The 21,115-nt window shown below is 42.1% G+C and overlaps 1 protein-coding gene across 3 annotated transcripts; it reads right to left on the bottom strand.

Moving 5' to 3' along the window:
* Positions 1–4,872: 4,872 nt before the first annotated feature.
* On the bottom strand, positions 4,873–10,619 carry rcc1 (regulator of chromosome condensation 1). 3 transcript variants are annotated; one of them, XM_021596759.2, is made up of 10 exons: positions 10,277–10,619; positions 9,265–9,354; positions 8,900–9,087; positions 7,748–7,927; positions 7,186–7,282; positions 6,837–6,959; positions 6,551–6,697; positions 6,049–6,168; positions 5,753–5,905; positions 4,873–5,609 (listed from the first exon to the last, which is right to left on the bottom strand). In XM_021596759.2, exons 2-10 carry the CDS (start codon positions 9,338–9,340, stop codon positions 5,434–5,436), a joined length of 1,260 nt encoding a protein of 419 aa, XP_021452434.2. In that variant the 5' UTR covers positions 9,341–9,354; positions 10,277–10,619; the 3' UTR covers positions 4,873–5,433. The 3 variants fall into 3 exon arrangements, with proteins under 3 accessions (XP_021452434.2, XP_021452432.2, XP_021452428.2); XM_021596757.2 differs by having other exon boundaries at positions 9,265–9,403; positions 10,273–10,618; XM_021596753.2 differs by having other exon boundaries at positions 9,265–9,403; positions 10,277–10,618.
* Positions 10,620–21,115: the final 10,496 nt, after the last annotated feature.

Genomic DNA, 21,115 nt, shown 5'->3' with positions numbered 1-21,115 from the left:
ATGTATATAATATGTATACACTGGAAATACAGGCCTAAGTGTTGTTGTTCACTAGTTTGCTCCAATTGGGGGAGGGGTGGTAGGGTTGGAGGTTAATAAAGGAAATATAACAACAACAAAAAAGATATGTATATATATGTATGTACATGTGTATATATATATATATATATATATATATATATATTATATATATATATATATATATATATATATATATGTGTATATACAGTTGAAGTCAGAAGTTTACATACACCTTAGCCAATGACATTTAAACTCAGTTTTTCACAATTTCTGACATTTAATTCTAGTAAAAATTCTCTGTCTTAGGTCAGTTAGGATCACCACTTCATTTTAAAAATGTGAAATATCAGAATAATAGTAGAGAGAATGATTTATTTCAGCTTTTATTTATTTCATCCCATTCCCAGTGGGTCAGAAGTTTACATACACTCAATTTGTATTTGGTAGCATTGCCTTTAAATTGTTTAACTTGGGTCAAACATTTCAGGTAGCCTTCCACAAGCTTCCCACAATAAGTTGGATGAATTTTGGCCCATTCCTCCTGACAGAGCTGGTGTAACTGAGTCAGGTTTGTAGGCCTCCTTGGTCGCACACACTTTTTCGGTTCTGCCCATCTATAGGATTGAGGTCAGGGCTTTGTGATGGCCACTCCAATACCTTGACTTTGTTGTCCATAAGCCATTTTGCCACAACTTTGGAAGTATGCTTGGGGTCATTGTCCATTTGGAAGACCCACTTGCGACCAAGCTTTAACTTCCTGACTGATGCATAGGCTGAAATCCCAGGGGGGACTGGGGACACACGACCCACCATCCTGGAAAGAATATGATTTGTCCCCCTCAATATATCACTGTAAACATAACTATAATTTCAATAATATTAATAATACGCAATGAAAGCACTTGTGCTGATTATAGACACTTAATTTGCCTCACAATGGTTTGATCCACTGCCTCCCACCCCCCAGCAGTAGCACATAATGCAGGTACTGTGCATGTGTGGGAATTTGACAGTCTGTCGTTGTTGGCTGACCTCCAGTAAGTAGTTCAAACAAAGGATATGTTAGACATTTCTATACTTCTACCACTCAATACAAGAAAACACATGTATAACTGTTAGCAGTCTTCATTTTCGCTGCATTAAATTACTATGTTCGCTAGTGGTTAGCTGATGTTTCCTAGCTAGCTACAGTAACATCAACCAGTGTTTGCAGCTATTTGAGTCAAAGAGATAAGCTAGTAATGCAATGTAGTGTTCCTTAGCTGGCAAGGTAACAGAGGGTTCGTGTCTACCGTCGGAAAAGGCACTCAATGCACGTAACTAACGTGAGGTCAATCGCACCATAGCGAAGTTGTTTTATGTTGGCAGGGTTCACACACACAATAGCTGAATTTGCAGAGCTATCGCACAAACTAAAGCAAACATTAGCTAGCAAGCTAGCTAGTTCCTATGCCATTATGTAGCGTCCTCAAAGATGGAATATTTGCTATCGTCAGTTTATTCCAAGATTAGCATGCAGCTGTAGTGCTTCGAAGTCCCTGTGATAAGGTTCGCGATAAACTGAACTCCAAACTGAACAGAACTACACTCTCTTCTACCATTGTCTTAAATATCTATAATGGTCTCGTTGCAAAAGCTAAATTGTCGCTAGGGAACTTTAAAGCACTTGTGTGCGGATCTTGGAGTAAACTGACGATAGCAAAGATTATAGCAAACACCACAGAAAGGGAATTGGTGCTCGCTAGCTCTGTAAATTCAGCTATTGTTGGAAGACAGCCAATATAAAACAAACTATATTAAAATTACAAATGGCACACAGACAGCAGAGCTGGGGACAGATGGACAGGGAGTCTCAGGTAAGTTGGTTGAGCCTTTGTTTGGCAACATTATGAAAGGTACTCTCTTTTTTAGACTTGTAAATTAGGGACATAATTGGAAAATGCCATGGATACCCCCACTCTCAACTTAAACTGGTGACTAAACTAAGATTTGTTTAAGGTAATGGTATTGCTGATGTGATTATTTGTGTAGTTATGGGTACCGGTAGTTAGGAGTATGGCAAACACCTAATTTATTTTCTAGGAGACAAACTGTGAGTCAGTGAGGGTGGTGAAAGGGAACGAGCCAGGGAAGAGAGATTTCAGAGGACAGTGTCACAGCCACGGCAGGCCCAGGTGTCAACCTTGTTGCCAGTAGCACCAGTATAGGGGACAGTGGCACAGCATTGTCCAGTTACCTCAGTGATGGTACAAAACCATATCAGCCACACCTACAATTTATAGAACTGCAAACTCTTGCCAACAGAGTGATGTTTCAAGAGAGATGGTTTCGCAATTTCCTCTGGCTACATTATAATCCATCAATAAAAGGAGTGTTGTGTTCACTGTAGCCAAGGGTTTTCAAGCCAGCCATCTTTTGGCCAAAGAGCGGATGCTGCCTTCATTAGTGCAGGATTTAGGAACTGGAGGAAAGCCATTTAAACACTCACATCAAAACTATCAAACTACCAGTTATCCAGCGCGTGGGGTTAACAGCAGAAATGACGAAAGCTACCTTGCACTGTATGAGAAAGCAACAACATTGATTGACTCCATTGAGACACGCTCAAGACGATTTGCTGGCAAAGCAGTGGATCACTATAGGGCATATTCATTGAAATAGTTATTTCACTTCTAGAACTGAACTTATCCTGAGCTTGTTCTTGTAAAGATATTGTAGTCGACTCAGGCCAGTGGCACATATTTAATGACTATATAAATGTATCAGAAAAAGTACAATTAAAAAGGTAAATTCAATACGAAGACCACTTTGTGAAGGTTCTCAATGGCTATTCATTTAGATGAGATGGCACCATGCTCATTGTATTTACGAAAACTGCACCCATACACAGTGTACAGTACCATTGCCGCCTACTGGCCTTTCTTGGTATTGCTGGTTGTAAATACTTAATGGACTGATAAGGAACACTGCTATAACTATAATTAGTAGTAGTATTATAATGATTTTGTCACGCCCTGACCATAGAGAGCTGTTTATTCTCTATGTTGGTTGGTTTGGGGTGTGATGTAGGGTGGGTTATCTAGGGGAATTGTATTTCTATGGTGGCCTGATATGGTTCCCAATCAGAGGCAGCTGTTTATCGTTGTCTCTTATTGGGGATCATATTTAGGTAGCCATGTTCCCCACTGTGATTGGTGGGATCTTGACTATGTTTGTGTGTAGTTGCTTTCTGCACTGCATGTAGCTTCACGTTTTGTTTATTCGTTTTGTTTTTTTGTGCTTTAAGTTTCTCTTCTAATAAAAGGATGGAAACATGCCACGCTGCATCTTGGTCCACTCATTTCAATGAGCGTGACAGATTTAAACATTTGAACAAGTTGGAACAACCCTACTGTGCCTATCAATTATCCAGTTGTAGCAATTATGGTTCCTCAATATACATTTAACATATTACAATGTAGGCTATGTGTTACAGCACTACTTTTGGAGTCCCCCTCAGGAATTGCTCTTGAGAAAATGTTATGTAACTGTCCCCTCAAGTTCATATCAGATTTTCACCCCTGGACTAATGTCTTAAGATTTTGCTTCAATATAACCACATAATTTCCCCGCCTCATGATGCCATCTATTTTGTGAAGTGCACCTTTCCCTCCTGCAGCAAAGCACCCCCACAACATGATGCTGCCACCCCCGTGCATCACGGTTGGGACGATGTTCTTCGGCTTGCAAAAATCCCCCTTTTTACACCAACTTCTGACTTCAACTCTATGTGTGTATATATATACACCTGCTGTGCTAGTGGGAGGCAGGGGTAACCGGTCCTTCACCCACCGCCTGCTAGGCACTGTTTTCCTGCAGTTCTGTTAACAACAGGGTGAGGGCAGGTGTTCGGCAAGCAGGAGCAAAGGACACTGTCTACTGGTGTCGCTCCCGCTAGCCAACAAGGAGGACCAGGAGTTGGAACCGGAACAAAAGTGATCAATGCTGTTCTGGAATAGAACCATGTTTTGAATAACTTTATTTTACACTCCAGGTATTTTTTTCTAGAACCACAAAAAAAATGAAACGAAGCATCTATGCAAAGCCCTCAGAAACATATACCAGCATCTGCCTGCAAGCTGAAAATCTTTGTCAATGGGTGTGTTTAGGCCACCTATCCCTCCCCCCTCTGAAGCATAGGCTACTGTAGCAACATTAGAAGTGTGAGAAGATATAGAGAAACTTTTAATTAGCTAGAGAAGAATGGGGCAACGTTTTCAATAATAAAAACAATTATAAATTGGTGCTCACACCAGATACTGACTGGTTTACTGATCCACGCCCCTACATTTTTATGCATCTGTATTCCCAGTCATTTATTTCAATGGACTGATTTCCTTATTATCCGTAACTCAGTAGAATCTTAAAAACGTCATGCCAGGGCAGGCCTAGATGCGCCTTAGACCGCTGCGTCACTCGGGAGCCAACTAACATCTTGCATTCATGAGGTTCTTTGGAATTTCAAAGCTTTGAGAAAAATGGGATCTACTGGGGCTTTTTAAAACAATCCCACATACTTAATGATTCATTAGTCAGATGAAAGCGATTGCAAAAATCCAAGGACACAACATTTCCCTTCTCACGAGCACAAAAGGCAGCCTGTGGTTGAGCTACGCCACAGAACAATCATTTGCAACTTCAAGTGATTTTAATTTACACTGTCTGCCTTTTAGAAATATGTTGACAGACTGATAAATGTGTGGCTGTCTTACTCAAGTCATCACTATGGCCATCTTATTAGGCCCTCAATGTATTACCAGCGACAACCCCTGGACAAAGTTTGCCATTGCAGTGTGAAAAAAATAATATCCAAACAGTAAAATTGTACTTTATTTCCAAGTTGGACCAGCAAATAATTGTGCAAGGGGGTACAGTGAACAGCTGTCTCAACTACATGGTTCAAGCAAAAGGACCTTGCTGACATGAAATACAAGTACTCATCTTACTGATGCCATGGGAAGGGGGGGGGGGGGGTTATTGCTTGGAACAAAAATGGGAATCTTAAAAGGCTGTGACTTGGGATTTCATTAAAAGGCTCGTCCACTATTTTCCCCACACACACTGGCATCCTAAAGATTGTCATACAAAAATAACTAAACAAACTAGATTTTTAAAAAAAAGTGTTTCTCTTTCTTAATGATCACATCCAAATACATTAGGGGATTTTTGCACTGAGTGGGAGAGATCAGAGCCCTCTTTAACAGAGACTAGTCAGTCTCACCACTGCCCCATCACCACACTCCCTCCACAGCTTACCTGGCTCAGCACAGGAAGGCACATTCGTCCACAAACCCCTCACCCACATGTAGGTATTTAACGCAGATCCCTCTGGTGCAGACCAACAAGATCAACCTTCCCCTGCCTGAGGATACATCAACTCTCCTGCTTGTCTTTGACCAGCAGGACTGTGTGCTGCCCGCCGCTGGCGACCATCAGTACTATGCGGTTCTCCAGCTGCTTGCCTGTCATCTCTACAGGGCTCCATTCATCATCCTCCTCACCCGTGCCAAGCTGGAGGTTAGTGCCCATACCCCAGGCATACACAGATCCTGCAATAAACACACATCAGTGGACCATATACAGACAACGGCCTTGGAGTCATTCCTATCACAATTACACACAATGTAGACATGCACAACAGCAGCAGGTGATTATTTTTTATAAACCAAAAATACACTAGCTATGACCTCACCTTGTTTGGTGACAGCGTAGCTGACCGATGCCCCACATGCCACCACCTGGGCTTCATCCAGTCCTTCCACAGGCGTGGGCTCGCTCTTCTCCTCTGCCCCCTGGCCCAGACCCAGACGCCCATACTCCGCCCGGCCCAGGCTGTACACCTTCCCTATAGGACAGAGAAGGAGCCATCACTATCTTCCCAATTTGTGCTGCACTATGCAGTTGACAGATTCTTGAACAGTCCAAGTTCTAACATAGTTGATCTGATCAAGAGAGTTTAAAATAAAAGATGGGCCCCGAAGCGCTTACCGGCAGAGTCGAGGCAGACTGTGTGGTGCTGTCCCCCTGAGAAGCCAATCCAGTTAATGGTGGAGTTTTTGAAGGTGGTAAGTTTTATTGGAACGAAGCATGTGCTGATGAGTTTGGTCCCTGGAAACATTAGTACAGGAGGTCTATGGTTAATTGGTACTGTGTGACTCACCAACACACCCAACTGCAATTCTAGAGCAGATCAGAGACTCAGTGTGCATAAATAACCAGGTTTCCAGCCAACCTTTCTATGCAAATACAGTACATGTCACTTTTTAAAAAATGCTGATGGAAATGCCTTTATGCGCGCGCATATATTTACATAACCACCAAAGTAAAAATGTGCATATTTCTTAATGCAGATTTTAAACAATGAAAATCTGTTGCCAATTGGATGGAAACCTAGCTATAGTTGATGAATTAAGCTCAAATTGGAGGGACAAACCAAGTTCTGTTACAGTATTTCTGAAGGTTGTCGAATATATTTTTATCTTATGCTCACCAAGCTGATGGTAGTTTGACAGTCCAAATCCGTAGACGTGGCCTTCTTTTGACACAGCAATGGTCATATAAGCACCACAGAAGGCATCTGTGAAGTGAACTTTGCCCCTAGACTGGACCTTCACAATCTGAGGTATCAGCAACCGCACTGTAATCATACAGAAACACTGTCACCCATAGCAGTCAAAACAGAATGGTAGATATCCATTCATCATTTGAGTGCTCACACCCAAACTGCAGCTGAATAAATACTGTGTCAGAGGTAAATGGTTTCAGTTGGTACATACACAGCCCTTTCCTGCCCCCTCGGTTGGCAAAGAGCTCTGGCACCCTTCCCAGCTGCCCCTGCTCTCCGCAGCCTGATGTGTAGAGGTCGCCGCTTGCGGTCAGCATCACCAAGTGGTCATTACCTGAGGGTCAGAGGTCATGAATATGGTCTTATAACCAGGGCAGCATTGAGCAAGAAACAATATGGTAGAAAGCTCAGATGTATGCCAAACATGCATTGACCTACAGAAGGAATCACGTCAGTTCTAATCATTATATTTTTATTGAACGTGGTCCAGACCTCCGGGGAAGCAGAACTTATGCAGAGAAACCTTAAAGAAGGTTAGGGACAGAGCCCCCATTTCTCACCTGATGCTATTTTCATCACAGGCCCTTTCACGGGGACCTTGACAGGCACAGTAACCTTCTTCATAGGCTCTAGTAGACCAATGACTCCGCTGTTATCCTGATGCAAATGGGACAATGTGTAAAATTATTGAGAATTGCAGGTTCTCTGAATTTGTTATATGATAGATATGGCATATGCTGTTGCTATTGTTTATTATCTGTTACTTTATTCCTAGTTATACAGTGCATGTACATATCTACCTCGTACCCCTTGCACATCGACTCGGTATATGAACCCTGTGTATATAACCAAGTTCACTCATTGTGTATTTATTACATGTATTAATGTCTATTTTTCCATTTCCTTTCTCTGCATTGTTGAGAAAAGCCCATAAGCATTTAACTGTTAGTCCACACCTGTTTACAAAGCATGTCACAAATAAAATTGTATTCTATTTGATTAGTTAAAGGCAGATGCAATGCAAGTCAATGGAAAGTCCATTTAAGATTATTTGAGTAACAGAACGGTGCATAAACAGTTTCCAGGGTGTTTGACAGCAGTTAAACCCTGTCCCCTACTCACCCTGAAAGAGCCCCAGATGTATACTGCGCCGTCGTCTGTGAGTGCAGCTGTGTGACTGTCCCCAGCAGACACCTGAACCACCCTCTCGTTCAGGGCCACCTTTCCTGGCACCATCTCGGAGCCCTCCTCTGTAGTCTCTCGACCCAGAGCACCCTCGTCATTGCAGCCAAACGTGTAGATCTACACCAGTGACAAGCATCTTGTTACTAAGCAAAGTCATATATCCTTAAGATACGGTTTCTCAGCCCCAGGTTAATCTTAGTCCAGGGCTTATATTCAAAAAGTGTCTCCCAAGTAGGAGTGCTGATCTAGGATCAGTTTTGCCTTTTAAAATAAGACATCCTAGATCAGCACTCTTACTATGAGCCAGTGTTAATTTTGGCAGCCATTTTAGATTTAGCCAACAGGCGTTTTAATAATTTCCTCTTTTGTAGTTGGTCACATATTCACCTCCAACTTCAACAATGTTCACATTAAGATAGGCCTATTTGGACAAGGCTACAATTCCATTTTTAATAATTATAGTTAAAGGCATTTCATCTCGTTATCGTCATTAGTTTGCGTCAGGAAAAAGACAAGTATTTTTCATTATTGTTGATGAAATAAACAGCTCTGAGCCAATTCATGAATACAGGGCCTGAACTAAAAAGCATTTCCAATAGATATTCTCAATTGAGCATTTTTTCCTCCCACCTTAAATTTAACCAGTTGAGAACAAGTTCTCATTTACAACTGCGACCTGGCCAAAATAAAGCAGCATGACAAAAGCAGAGTTAAACATGGGAACAAACGTACAGTCAATAACATCTGTATACAGTGTGTGCAAATGAAGTAAGGAGGTAAGGCAATAAATAGGCCAATAGTGGCAAAGTAATTACAATTTAGCAATTGACACTGGAGTGATATATACGCAGATGAGGATGTGCAAGTAGAAATACTGGTGTGCAAAAGAGTAGAAAAAAAAACAAATATGGGATGAGACAGGTAGTTGGTTGGATGGGTTATTTACAGATGGGCATTGTACAGCTGCAGCGATCGGTAAGCTGCTCTGACAGCTGATGCTTAAAGTTAACGAGGGAGATAAGTCTCAAACTTCAGTGATTTTTTAAAAAGACCAGTAGCATTGTTAATCTGGATTTATGATTCACTCACATATCCAGTGTCACTGAGACAGACTGTGTGCATGCCCCCCGCCGCCACCTGCACCACACCCTCAGGCAGGGTCACCAGGGCCGGCCTCTTCCTCTCCATGATGTCCTCTCCCAGACCCAGCTGTCCTACGTCCCCTTGGCCCAGCACTAGAACCAGACCCTTCTCCTGCCCATAGCTGCTGTGGGAAACTGACACCAACAGTATTATTTAATACAAACTGTAGTATCTTTATGAAAATGGCACAATTAACAAGCACAGATGCTAATGATGATTCTATTTCAAAGGACTCATACTAGGGGTGTGTTCAAGTAGGCGGCTTGACAATGAGATTGAACATCTAACAATAGACTTCATATTGGCTTCACCTTTAACTTTCTTAGGATCCTTTACTTCCTCTGGTTTACTTTCCTTATGTCTCTTAAGAGCCTTCTTTGCAGACATGGCTACAACAGACCCTGCACAAAACACACAACTCGTGTGAGAAGATTTGAGGGGGAAACAAGCCTGTAGGAACAGAAAATGAAGACTGCATTTAATATAGCAAATAATTGTTTTGGGAAGGTTATTAGAGGAAGCACCATTCTAGATAAGTTCCAATTCTGGGGTACAATAATATTGCTGCAGTAGGATATCAGCTACAAAGTGTAATGTCACCTATGGAAGAGGGCAGTGTGATTTGACTTGGAACAGATGTCAGGAATTGGCTATTATTCAGTCAACGGCTAGCCTAACAAATGCGGACAGCTGTTACACAAGATGTACGTGCAGCGAGACTTGGACTAGAGTGGTATGCAACGTTACGACCGACAGGCGCAAACAATATAGCTAGTTGTTCCTGGCTGCAAACAACCATCCTGTTAACTTTAGCCATGTGGTTGATACACGTGCCAGGGACATCGTGACGGCTATAGCTAGTACTGCCATCAATTGTCGGTTCACTTGTTAGACTGGTGTATATGGTTATAGTAAATACAGAACTTAGTCACATTGGTCAGCTAGCTTGTTAGCTAGAACTAAGCTAATGTTAGCATTCAAGCGCCTGTGGTTGCAATGACAACGTTAGCCAGCTAACGTTAGCTGGCTAAGTTAACAGTTGGTAATTGAGTTTGTTTAAACCAGAAAGTGTGCTAACGTGTTCGCAATTTTACAAACGCTAACTAGCTGCACTTTAAAACGGGAAGGTTAGGCTAGTTAACATTGCCAACAGGAGTTGGCTAACGTCATGTGAAAGTTAGCTTGCTAGCTGATTCATTGGTACATGGATGAAAATATCCCGCTAAACGATTCCAAATAACTAAACAGCTCGTGGTTATATTCAAAGATAACTCGTATATTCCGTTTTCACCAAGGGAAAATATTAAATAACGACATACTTGCCTGTACCGTGGATCACTTTGGTAGCTGACAGAGATGAAGCCACACTGGTTCAGTGTGCGTGTTACTGTAAGCTATCCCAGTCTGCAACTGTTCTACACAGACCACGCACCGTCAATTTTTTAAAGAGACAGTGGTCATGTTAGAAATCTGTCTTGCCAATACACCGTATGTACTATTTAGAACGCACTGTTTAGTAAAAACGAAAACAGTCTTAACGTATGCATCAAATTGTATAGGTAGACTTGACAGAAATAGTAGCAAAAGGTAAATGTTGAACTTGCACACATATCAACTACAAACAGAATCAGAATCGATTATGCTGCATTGGCGGTCAGTCTGATCAAGGCGTTAAAGCTGTACTATACAGAAATCGCACCGCTATTTCCTGGCTGCTAAAAATCCAACAGTTCTAATACGTTTGTGACAAACCAAGCACTTAAATTTAGTTTTTGATTATTTTACTTTGAGTTTTGTACATCAGCTTCAAACAGCTGAAAATACTATATTTTTTTGTTATAGAAAATATATTTCACAGCGGTTTAGCTGGTACAATGATTCTCTATACTAAACTTAACGGGAGGCATAGAAATAGCGCACATAAAATAGATTTACCGCTTCTTAGACTTGTTTTGAATGAGTGACAGATCTATACCTCATATTTCTATGTGAATTTGGACAATTTGCCCCAAAAGTTAGACTGCAGCTCCTTTTCTTTCCTAGACTAATTTCCTTCTTTCTGAGCGTCCTTTCATTTCCTCTTTTCCTAACTTCCTTTCCTTCTTCCGTTCCTTTCCTCTCTACTGTGCGTTGTTGATACCTGCCATAAAATAAAGGAAACACTTGAGTAAATTAGGGATACAAAGTATATTGAAAGCAGGTGCTTCTCTAAAGGAAGCTAGGAAAGGAAAGGAAGCTAGGAAAGGAGAAATAGAGAGAGTTAGGAAAGGAGACAAGGAAAGGGAGCGAGAAAAGGAATCTAGGAAAGAAAATGAGGAAAGAAAAGGAAGAAGGAAAGGAAGCTAGGAAAGTTAGATAGGGATGGAGGTGAGGAAAGGGATGTAGGGAAAGAAAGGAAGCAAGGAAAGGAGGAAAGGAAGCTAGGGCAGGAAAGAAAGGAGGAAAATAAAGGGAGTTAGGGAAAGGAGCGAGGAACGGATTAAAAGGAATTTAAGAAAGAAAATTAGGAAAGGAAAGGAAGCTAGGAAAAGGGAGCTAGAAAAAGAGGAAAGGAGATGAGAATAGGGAAGGGGGAGAGAACATTTAGGTTGGGAAGGAAAGGAAGCTAGGAAAGGAAAGAAAGCTAGGAAAGGAGAAAAAGAAAGGGATATAGAAAAGGAGGAACGGAAATGAGAGAGGAAATCTAAGAAAGAAAAGGAGGAGTACACATGTATGTGGTAGGGATTAAGGATCTAAACCTAGGCCAGCTAGTGACTAAGCCTACACGGCATAACCCTAAATATCCTTCAAAGTCAACTCTGATTGATTGTATTTTAATGAATACCTGAGAAATATGTTTCTACTGGTGTCTTCGCCCGAAGACATAGTGACCATTGCCCAGTTGTGTGTGTTAGAGATGTGAGAATACAAAAATCTAAGCCTTGTGTCATCACAGACTAATTTAAAAAACTTCAGTGAACAGGCTTTTTTACACAATCTTTATTTTAGTGACCTTGATTGTATTTCAGCTGTCCCTGAACCAGATTTAGCTTTGAGTCTCATCAATACTATTGTGGAAAATCATAATCCCTTAAAAAAGATTCAGGTTTAAAGGTAGATCGAAAGAACACAGGCTTAGGCCCAGACTGGCAAGCTTTTAAGCAACTGAGGCATAGCCGCAGGAAGTAGGGGTGCTGACTGTGCTGTAGCACCCCCTAAAAAACAATATACTGTACTAGCTATATTGATAAATGCTATATTTTATACAGTGGCAAGAAAAAGTATGTGAAACCTTTAGAAATACATGGATTTCTGCATAAATTGGTCATAAAATTTGATGTGAGCTTCATCTAGGTCACAACAATAGACAAACACAGTCTGCTTAAACTAATGACACACAAACAATTATACGTTTTCATGTCTTTATTGAACACACCGTGAAAACATTCACAGTGCAGGGTGGGAAAGTATGTGAACCCTTGGATTTAATAACTGGTTGACCCTCCTTTGGCAGCAATAACCTCAACCAAACGTTTTCTGTAGCTGCACAACAGTCAGGATGAATTTTAAAGAGAACCATTCCTCTTTACAAAACTTTTTTCAGTTCAGTAATATTCTTGGGATGTCTTGTTTGAACTACTCTCTTGAGGTCATGCAACAGCATCTCAATCGGGTTGAGGTCAGGACTCTGACTGGGCCACTCCAGAAGGCATATTTTCTTTTGTTGAAGCCATGCTGTTGTTGATTTACTTATGTGTTTTGGATTGTTGTCCTGTTGCATCACCTGATTTCTGTTGAGCTTCAATTGGCGGACAGATAGCCTAACATTCTTCTGCAAAATGTCTTGATAAACTTGGGATTGAATTTTTTCCGTCAATGATAGCAAGCTGTCCAGGCCTGGAGGAAGCAAAGCAGCCCCAAACCATGAAGCTCCATCCACTATACTTTACAGTTGGGATGAGGTTTTGATGTTGGTGTGCTATGCCTTTTTTCTCTCCACACATAGTGTTGTGTGTTCCTTCCAAACAACTCAACTGTAGTTTCACTGTCCACAGAATAATTTGCCAGTAGCGCTGTGGAACATCCAGTTGCACTTTTGCAAACTTCAGTTGTGCGGCAATGGTTTTTTTGCGCAGGAGTGGCTTCTTCCGTGGTGCCCCACCATGAACACCATTCTTGTTTAGTGTTTTGCGTATCGTAGACTCGTCAACAGAGATGTTAGCATGTTCCAGAGATTTCTGGTGCTGACACTCTAGGATTCTTCTTAACCTCATTGAGCATTCTGTGCTGTGCTCTTGCAGTCATCTTTGCAGGAAGGCCACTCCTAAGGAGAGTAGCAACAGAGCTGAACTTTCTCCATTTATGGACAATTTGTCTTACTGTGGACTGATGAACATCAAGGCTTTCAGATGTACTTTTGTAACCCTTTCTATATTTATGCAAGTACACTTCTGAGATTTATTTTGTTTGAGGCATGGTTCACATCAGGCAATGCTTCTTGTGAATAGCAAACTCAAATTTTGTGAGTGTTTTTTATAGGGCAAGGCAGCTCTAACCAACATCTCCACTCTCATCTCATTGATTGGACTCCAGATTAGCTGACTCCTGACTCCAATTAGCTTTTGGAGAGGTCATTAAACTATATCTCCCCCACCCTACCTGACACCCTAGACCCACTCCAATTTGCTTACCGCCCAAATAGGTCCACAGACGATGCAATCTCAACCACACTGCACACTGCCCTAACCCATCTGGACAAGAGGAATACCTATGTGAGAATGCTGTTCATCGACTACAGCTCAGCATTTAACACCATAGTACCCTGGGTCCCTGGGTCTCGACCCCGCCATGTGCAACTGGGTACTGGACTTCCTGATGGGCCGACCCCAGGTGGTGAGGGTAGGTAACAACATCTCCACCCCGCTGATCCTCAACACTGGGGCCCCACAAGGGTGCGTTCTGAGCTCTCTCCTGTACTCCCTGTTCACCCACGACTGCGTGGCCATGCACGCCTCCAACTCAATCATCAAGTTTGCGGGCGACACTACAGTGGTAGGCTTGATTACCAACAACGACGAGACGGCCTACAGGGAGGAGGTGAGGGCCCTCGGAGTGTGGTGTCAGGAAAATAACCTCACACTCAACGTCAACAAAACAAAGGAGATGATTGTGGACTTCAGGAAACAGCAGAGGGAGCACCCCCCTATCCACATCGATGGGACAGTAGTGGAGAGGGTAGTAAGTTTTAAGTTCCTCGGCGTACACATCACGGACAAACTGAATTGGTCTACCCACACAGACAGCGTCGCGAAGAAGGCGCAGCAGCGCCTCTTCAACATCAGGAGGCTGAAGAAATTAGGCTTTTCACCAAAAGCACTCACAAACTTCTACAGATGCACAATCGAGAGCATCCTATCGGGCTGTATCACCGCCTGGTACGGCAACTGCTCCGCCCACAACAGTAAGGCTCTCCAGAGGGTAGTGAGGTCTGCACAACGCATCACCGGGGGCAAACTACCTGCCCTCCAGGACACCTACACCACCTGATGTCACAGGAAGGCCATAAAGATCATCAAGGACAACAACCACCTGAGCCACTGCCCGTTCACCACACTATCATCCGGAAGGCGAGGTCAGTACAGGTGCATCAAAGCAGGGACCGAGAGACTGAAAAACAGCTTCTTTCTCAAGGCCATCAGACTGTTAAACAGCCACCACTAACATTGAGTGGCTGCTGCCAACACACTGACTCAACTCCAGCCACTTTAATAATGGGAATTGATGGAAATTTATGTAAAATATATCACTAGCCACTTTAAACAATGCTACTTAATATAATGTTTACATACCCTACATTACTCATCTCATATGTATATACTGTACTCGATACCATCTACTGCATCTTGCCTATGCCGTTCTGTACCATCACTCATTCATATATCTTTATGTATATATTCTTTATCCCTTTACACTTGTGTGTATAAGGTAGTCGTTTTGGAATTGTTAGGTTAGATTACTCGTTGGTTATTACTGCATTGTCGGAACTAGAAGCACAAGCATTTCGCTACACTCACATTAACATCTGCTAACCATGTGTATGTGACAAATAAATTTGATTTGATTTGACTAGGGGTTCACATACTTTTTCCAGCCTACACTGTGAATGTTTAAATGATGTATTCAATATAGACAATGAAAATACAATAATTTGTGTGTTATTAGTTTAAGCACACTATGTTTGTTTATTTTTGACCAATTTATGCAGAAATCCAGATAATTCAGGTTTCACATACTTTTTCTTGCCACTGTATATTATTATTTTTTATTTTTTTGTGTCATTATTATTTAACAAAAGTAGTGCATTGGGCCTTTACTAGTATTAGCGTACCATGATAGACTTCTGTAAGGTTGGCAACAACGCTGGCCCCCCAAAAATTCAGCATCTCAAGCTTTGGCAAAAAAAGGTAGTTGTATAATGGTTTTTAATTTCACCTTTATTTAACCAGTAGGCCAGTTGAGAACAAGTTCTCATTTACAACAGCGACCTGGCCAAGATCAAGCAAAGCAGTGCAACAAAAACAACAACACAGAGTAACAACACATAAACAAATGTACAGTCAATAACACAAAATAAAATAAAAATATAAATATCTATGTACAGTGTGTGCAAATGTAGAAGAGTAGGGAGTTAAAGATATCCACAAGCCACCTGGGAGACACACCAAACATGTGCTCTGGTCAGATGAAACCAAAATTGAACTTTTTGGCAACAATGCAAAACGTTATGTTTGGCGTAAAAGCAACACAGCTCATCACCCTGAACACACCATCCCCACTGTCAAACATGGTGGTGGCAGCATCCTGGTTTGGGCCTGCTTTTCTTCAGCAGGGACAGGGGAAGATGGTTAAAATTGATGGGAAGATGGATGGAGCCAAATACAGGACCATTCTGGAAGAACCTGATGGAGTCTGCAAAAGACCTGAGACTGGGACGGAGATTTGTCTTCCAACAAGACAATGATCCAAAACATAAAGCAACATCTACAATGGAATGGTTCAAAAATAAACATATCCAGGTGTTAGAATGGCCATGTCAAAGTCCAGACCTGAATCCAATCTAGAATCTGTGGAAAGAACTGAAAACTGCTGTTCAGTGCTCTCCATCCAACCTCACTGAGCTCGAGCTGTTTTGCAAGGAGGAATGGGAAAACATTTCAGTCTCTCGATGTGCAAAACTGATAGAGACATACCCCAAGCGACTTACAGCTGTAATCGCAGCAAATGGTGGCGCTACAAAGTATTAACTTAAGGGGGCTGAATAATTTTGCACGCCCAATTTTCAGTTTTTGATTTGTTAAAAAAGTTTGAAATATCCAATAAATGTCGTTTCACTTCATGATTGTGTCCCACTTGTTGTTGATTCTTCACAAAAAAATACAGTTTTATATCTTTATGTTTGAAGCCTGAAATGTGGCAAAAGGTCGCAAAGTTCAAGGGGGCCGAATACTTTCGCAAGGCACTGTACCTAGACATACTAAAACCCCATAGATATACAAAAACCCTAGACAAGACAAAAACACCTAGACATTACAAAAACTAAATCAACCACCCTTGTCACACCCTGACCTAACCAAAATAATAAAGAAAACAAAGATAGGTCAGGGCGTGACACTACCTAGGCCTATTATACTGAACAAAAATATAAACGTAACAATTTCAAAGATTTTACTGAGTTACAGTTCATATAAGGAATTCAGTCAATTTAAATAAATTTATTTGGCTCTAATCTATGGATTTCACATGACTGGTCAGGGGTGCAGCCATGGGTGGGCTCCCACCCAGGCCCAGCCAGCCCAGGCCCAGCCAATCAGAATCAGTTTTTCCCCACAAAAGGGCTTTATTACAGACAGAAATACTCCTCAGTTGAAGCCGGGTGTGGAGGTCCTGGGCTGGCATGGTTACACTGTGGTCTGTGGTTGTGAGGTCGTTTGTCGGTACTGCCAAATTCTCTAAAACAACGTTGGAGGCTTATGGTAGTGAAATTAACATTACATTTTCTAACAGCTCTGGTGGACAGTCCTGCAGTCAACATGCCAATTACACGCTCCCTCAAAACTTGAGACATCTGTGGCATTGTGTTGTGTGACAACTGAGAGTAGCCTTTCATTGTCCCCAGCACAAGGTGTAATGATCGTGCTGTTTCGTGCATATGGAACATTGCTTATATATTTTATTTTAGCTCATGAAACCAACACTTCACATGTTGTGTTTATATTTCTGTTAAGTATACTTCGTAGCTTAATCAATCGTAGGCCAAAGTAGCCTGTATGTCTGTGAAACATTTCCCCCACAATACTGCAAAAATACCATAACTTGAGAAATCGTTGGGAAGTTATTTATCTGAAGCCTTTGATAATTTAGGCCTAATATATAGCCCTATGTGTGTCACAGATGCGGGTCTATAGAAAAATAGCTGGAAAATCTGGAAGAGTGGAATTTTAGAAAACAGCTGCTGGTTGTCAGTGAAAGAGCAGCACAGAGACATGCAGAGGAAAGTCCACTTTAAATTGTTCGATATCCACTTGTAGGAATACGCTATTTATTATTCATCTTATGTAGCGAGCCACTATGTGCTCCTGCAAAGGCATAGTAGCCTACATAATTGGACAAATAAACATTGTAAACCATAGCCTTTGGTCTCTCCTGGACTGTGTGACATTCAGTGTTCTCCAGACAGTCCCGGGGAAATGTGCTTTCGGAGCCATCATTGACTCAGTGGGTTTTGTCAAATTTGTCTCCGGACCTACTCATTGCCACAGTCATACTCTGGATCTAGTTTTGTCCCGTGACATAAATATTGTGTATCTAAATGTTTTTCCTCATAATCCTGGACTATCGGCCAACCCTCTTATTACGTTTGCAATCGCAACAAATAATCTGCTCAGACCCCAACCAAGGATCATCAAAAGCCCTACTATAAATTCTCGGACAAGCCAAAGATTCCTAGATGCCTTTCCAGACTCCCTCCACCTTCCCAAGGACATAGGAGTGCACAAATCAATTAACCACCTAACTGAGGATCTAAAGGTAACCTTGCGTAATACCCTAGATGAAGTCGCACCCGTACAAACGAAAAACATTTGTCATAAGAAATTAGCTCCCTGGTATACCCGAGCCTTGAAGCAAGCTTCCAGAAAATTGGAACAGAAATAGCGCTCCACCAAACTGGAAGTCTTCCGACTAGCTTGGAACGACAGTACCGAAGAGCCCTCACTGCTGCTCGATCATCCTATTTTTCCAACTTAATTTAGGAGAATAAGAACAATCCAAAGTGTATTTTTGATACTGTCGCAAAGCTAACTAAAAAGCAGCATTCCCCAAGAGAGGATGCCTTTCACTTCAGCAGTGAAGTGAACTTCAACGAAAAGATCATGATTATAAGAAAGCAAATTACGGACTCCTTTTTCAATCTGCATATTTCTCCAAAACTCAGTTCTCCCGAGTCTGCACAGAACTCCCAGTACCTAGGATCAATGGAGACACTGAAGTTTTTAATCCGATATCTCTTGACACATTCATGAAAATAGTCATGGCCTCTAAACCTTCAAGCTGCTTACTGGAAACCTATTCCAACTGAACTACTGAAAGAGCTACTTCCATTGCTTGGCCCTCCTATGTTGAACATAATAAATGTCTCCCTATCCTCCAGATGTGTACCAAACTCACTAAAAGTGGCAGTAATAAAGCCACTCCTGAAAAAGCCAAACCTTGACCCAGAAAATGTAAAAAACTATCGGCCTATATCGAATCTACCATTTTTCTCAAATAATTTAGAAAAACCTATTGCACAGCAACTCACTGCCCTCCTGACAACAAATAATGTATATGAAATGCTTCAGTCTGGTTTTAGACCCAATCATAGCACTGAGACTGCACTCTTGTAGGTGGTTAATTACCTTTTAATGGCGTCAGACAAAGACTCTGCATCTGTCCTTGTGCTCCTAGATCTTAGTGTGGCTTTTGACAACATTGATCACCACGTTCTTTAGGAGAGATTGGCAAACCCTAATTGGTCTACAAGTTCTAGCCTGGTTTAGATCTTATCTGTCTGAAATATATCAGTTCGTCTTTGTGGATGGTTTGTCCTCTGGCAAATCAACTGTACGTTTCAGTGTTCCTCAAGGTTCTGTTTTAGGACCACTATTGTTTTCACTATATATTCTACCTCTTGGTGATGTCATTCAGAAACATAATGTTAACTTTCACTGCTATGTGGACGACACACAGCTGTACATTTCGATGAAACATGGTGAAGCCCCAAAATTGGGAGGAGGTGGTGTTATGGTGTGGGGGTGCTTTGCTGGTGACACTGTCTGTGATTTATTTAGAATTCAAGGCACACTTAACCAGAATGGCTACCACAGCATTCTGCAGCTATACGCCATCCTATTTGGTTTGGGCTTAGTGGAACTATCATTTATTATTCAACAGGACAATGACCCAACACACCTACAGGCTGTGTAAGGGCTATTTGACCAAGTAGAGTGATGGATTGCTGCATCAGATAACCTGGCCTCCAGAATCACCCAACCTCAACCCAATTGAGATGGATTGGGATGAGTTGGACTGCATAGTGAAGGAAAATCAGCCAACAAGTGCTCAGCATATGTGGGAACTCCTTCAAGACTATTGGAAAAGCCTTCCAGGTGAAGCAGAGAGAATGCCAAGAGTGTGCAAAGCTGTCATCAAGGCAAATGGTGGCTATTTGAAGAACCTCAAATATAAAATATATTTAGATTAACACTTTTTTTTGGTTACTACATGATTCCATATGTTATTTCATAGTTTTTCATAGTCTTCACTATTATTCTACAATGTAGAAACCTCATAAAAAGAAAAAAAAAAACGTCCTCTCAATGTCAACTGCATTTATTTTATTTTCAGCATACTTAACATGTGTAAATATTTGTATGACATAACAAGATTCAACAAATGAGACATAAACTGAACAAGTTCCACAGACATGTAACTAACAGACATTGAAAAATGTGTCCCTGAACAAAGGGACACAAAATCAAAAATAACAGTCAGTATCTGGTGTGGCCACCAGCTGCATTAAGTACTGCAGTGCATCTCCTCCTCATGGACTGCACCAGATTTGCCAGTTCTTGCTGTGAGATGTTACCCCACTATTCCACCAAGGCACCTGCAAGTTCCCGGACATTTCTGGGGGCAATAGCCCTAGCCCTCACCCTCCAATCCAACAGGTCCCAGACGTGCTCAATGGGATTGAGATCCGGGCTCTCCGCTGGCCATGGCAGAACACTGACATTCCTGTCTTGCAGGAAATCATGCACAGAATGAGCAGTATGGCTGGTGGCATTGTCATGCTGGAGGGCCATGTCAGGCTGAGGCTGCAGGAAGGGTACCACATGAGGGAGGAGGATGTCTTCCCTGTAACGCACAGTGTTGAGATTGCCTGTAATGACAACAAGCTCAGTCCGATGATGCTGTGACACACCGCTCCAGACCATGACGGACCCTCCACCTCCAAATCGATCCTGCTCCAGAGTAAAGGCCTCTGTGTAACGCTCATTCCTTTGACGATAAACGTGAATCCGACCATCACCCCATGTGAGACAAAACCGCGACTCATCAGTGAAGAGCACTTTTTGCCAGTCCTGTCTGGTCCAGCGACGATGGGTTTGTGCCCATAGGCGACGTTGTTGCCAGTAATGTCTGGTGAGGACCTGCCTTACAACAGGCCTACAGGCCCTCAGTCCAGCCTCTCTCAGCCTATTGTGGACAGTCTGAGCACTGATGGAGGGATTGTGCGTTCCTGGTGTAACTCGGGCAGTTGTTGTTGCCATCCTGTACCTATCCCGCAGGTGTAATGTTCGGATGTACCGATCCTGTGCAGGTGTTGTTACACGTGGTCTGCCACTGCGAGGACGATCAGCTGTCCGTCCTGTCTCCCTGTAGTGCTGTCTTAGGCGTCTCACAGTACGGACATTGCAATTTATTGCCCTGGCCACATCTGCAGTCCTCATGCCTCCTTGCAGCATGCCTATGGCACGTTCACACAGATGAGCAAGGACACTGGGCATCTTTCTTCTGGTGTTTTTCAGAGTCAGTAGAAAGGCCTTTTTAGTGTCCTAAATTTTCATAACTGTGACCTTAATT

This window comes from Oncorhynchus mykiss, chromosome 3, assembly GCF_013265735.2.
Source record: "Oncorhynchus mykiss isolate Arlee chromosome 3, USDA_OmykA_1.1, whole genome shotgun sequence".
In the NCBI taxonomy this organism is placed as follows: domain Eukaryota; kingdom Metazoa; phylum Chordata; class Actinopteri; order Salmoniformes; family Salmonidae; genus Oncorhynchus; species Oncorhynchus mykiss.
The sequence above is the reverse complement of the archived record's forward strand: the minus strand, read 5'-3'. Positions and strand labels throughout refer to the sequence as shown.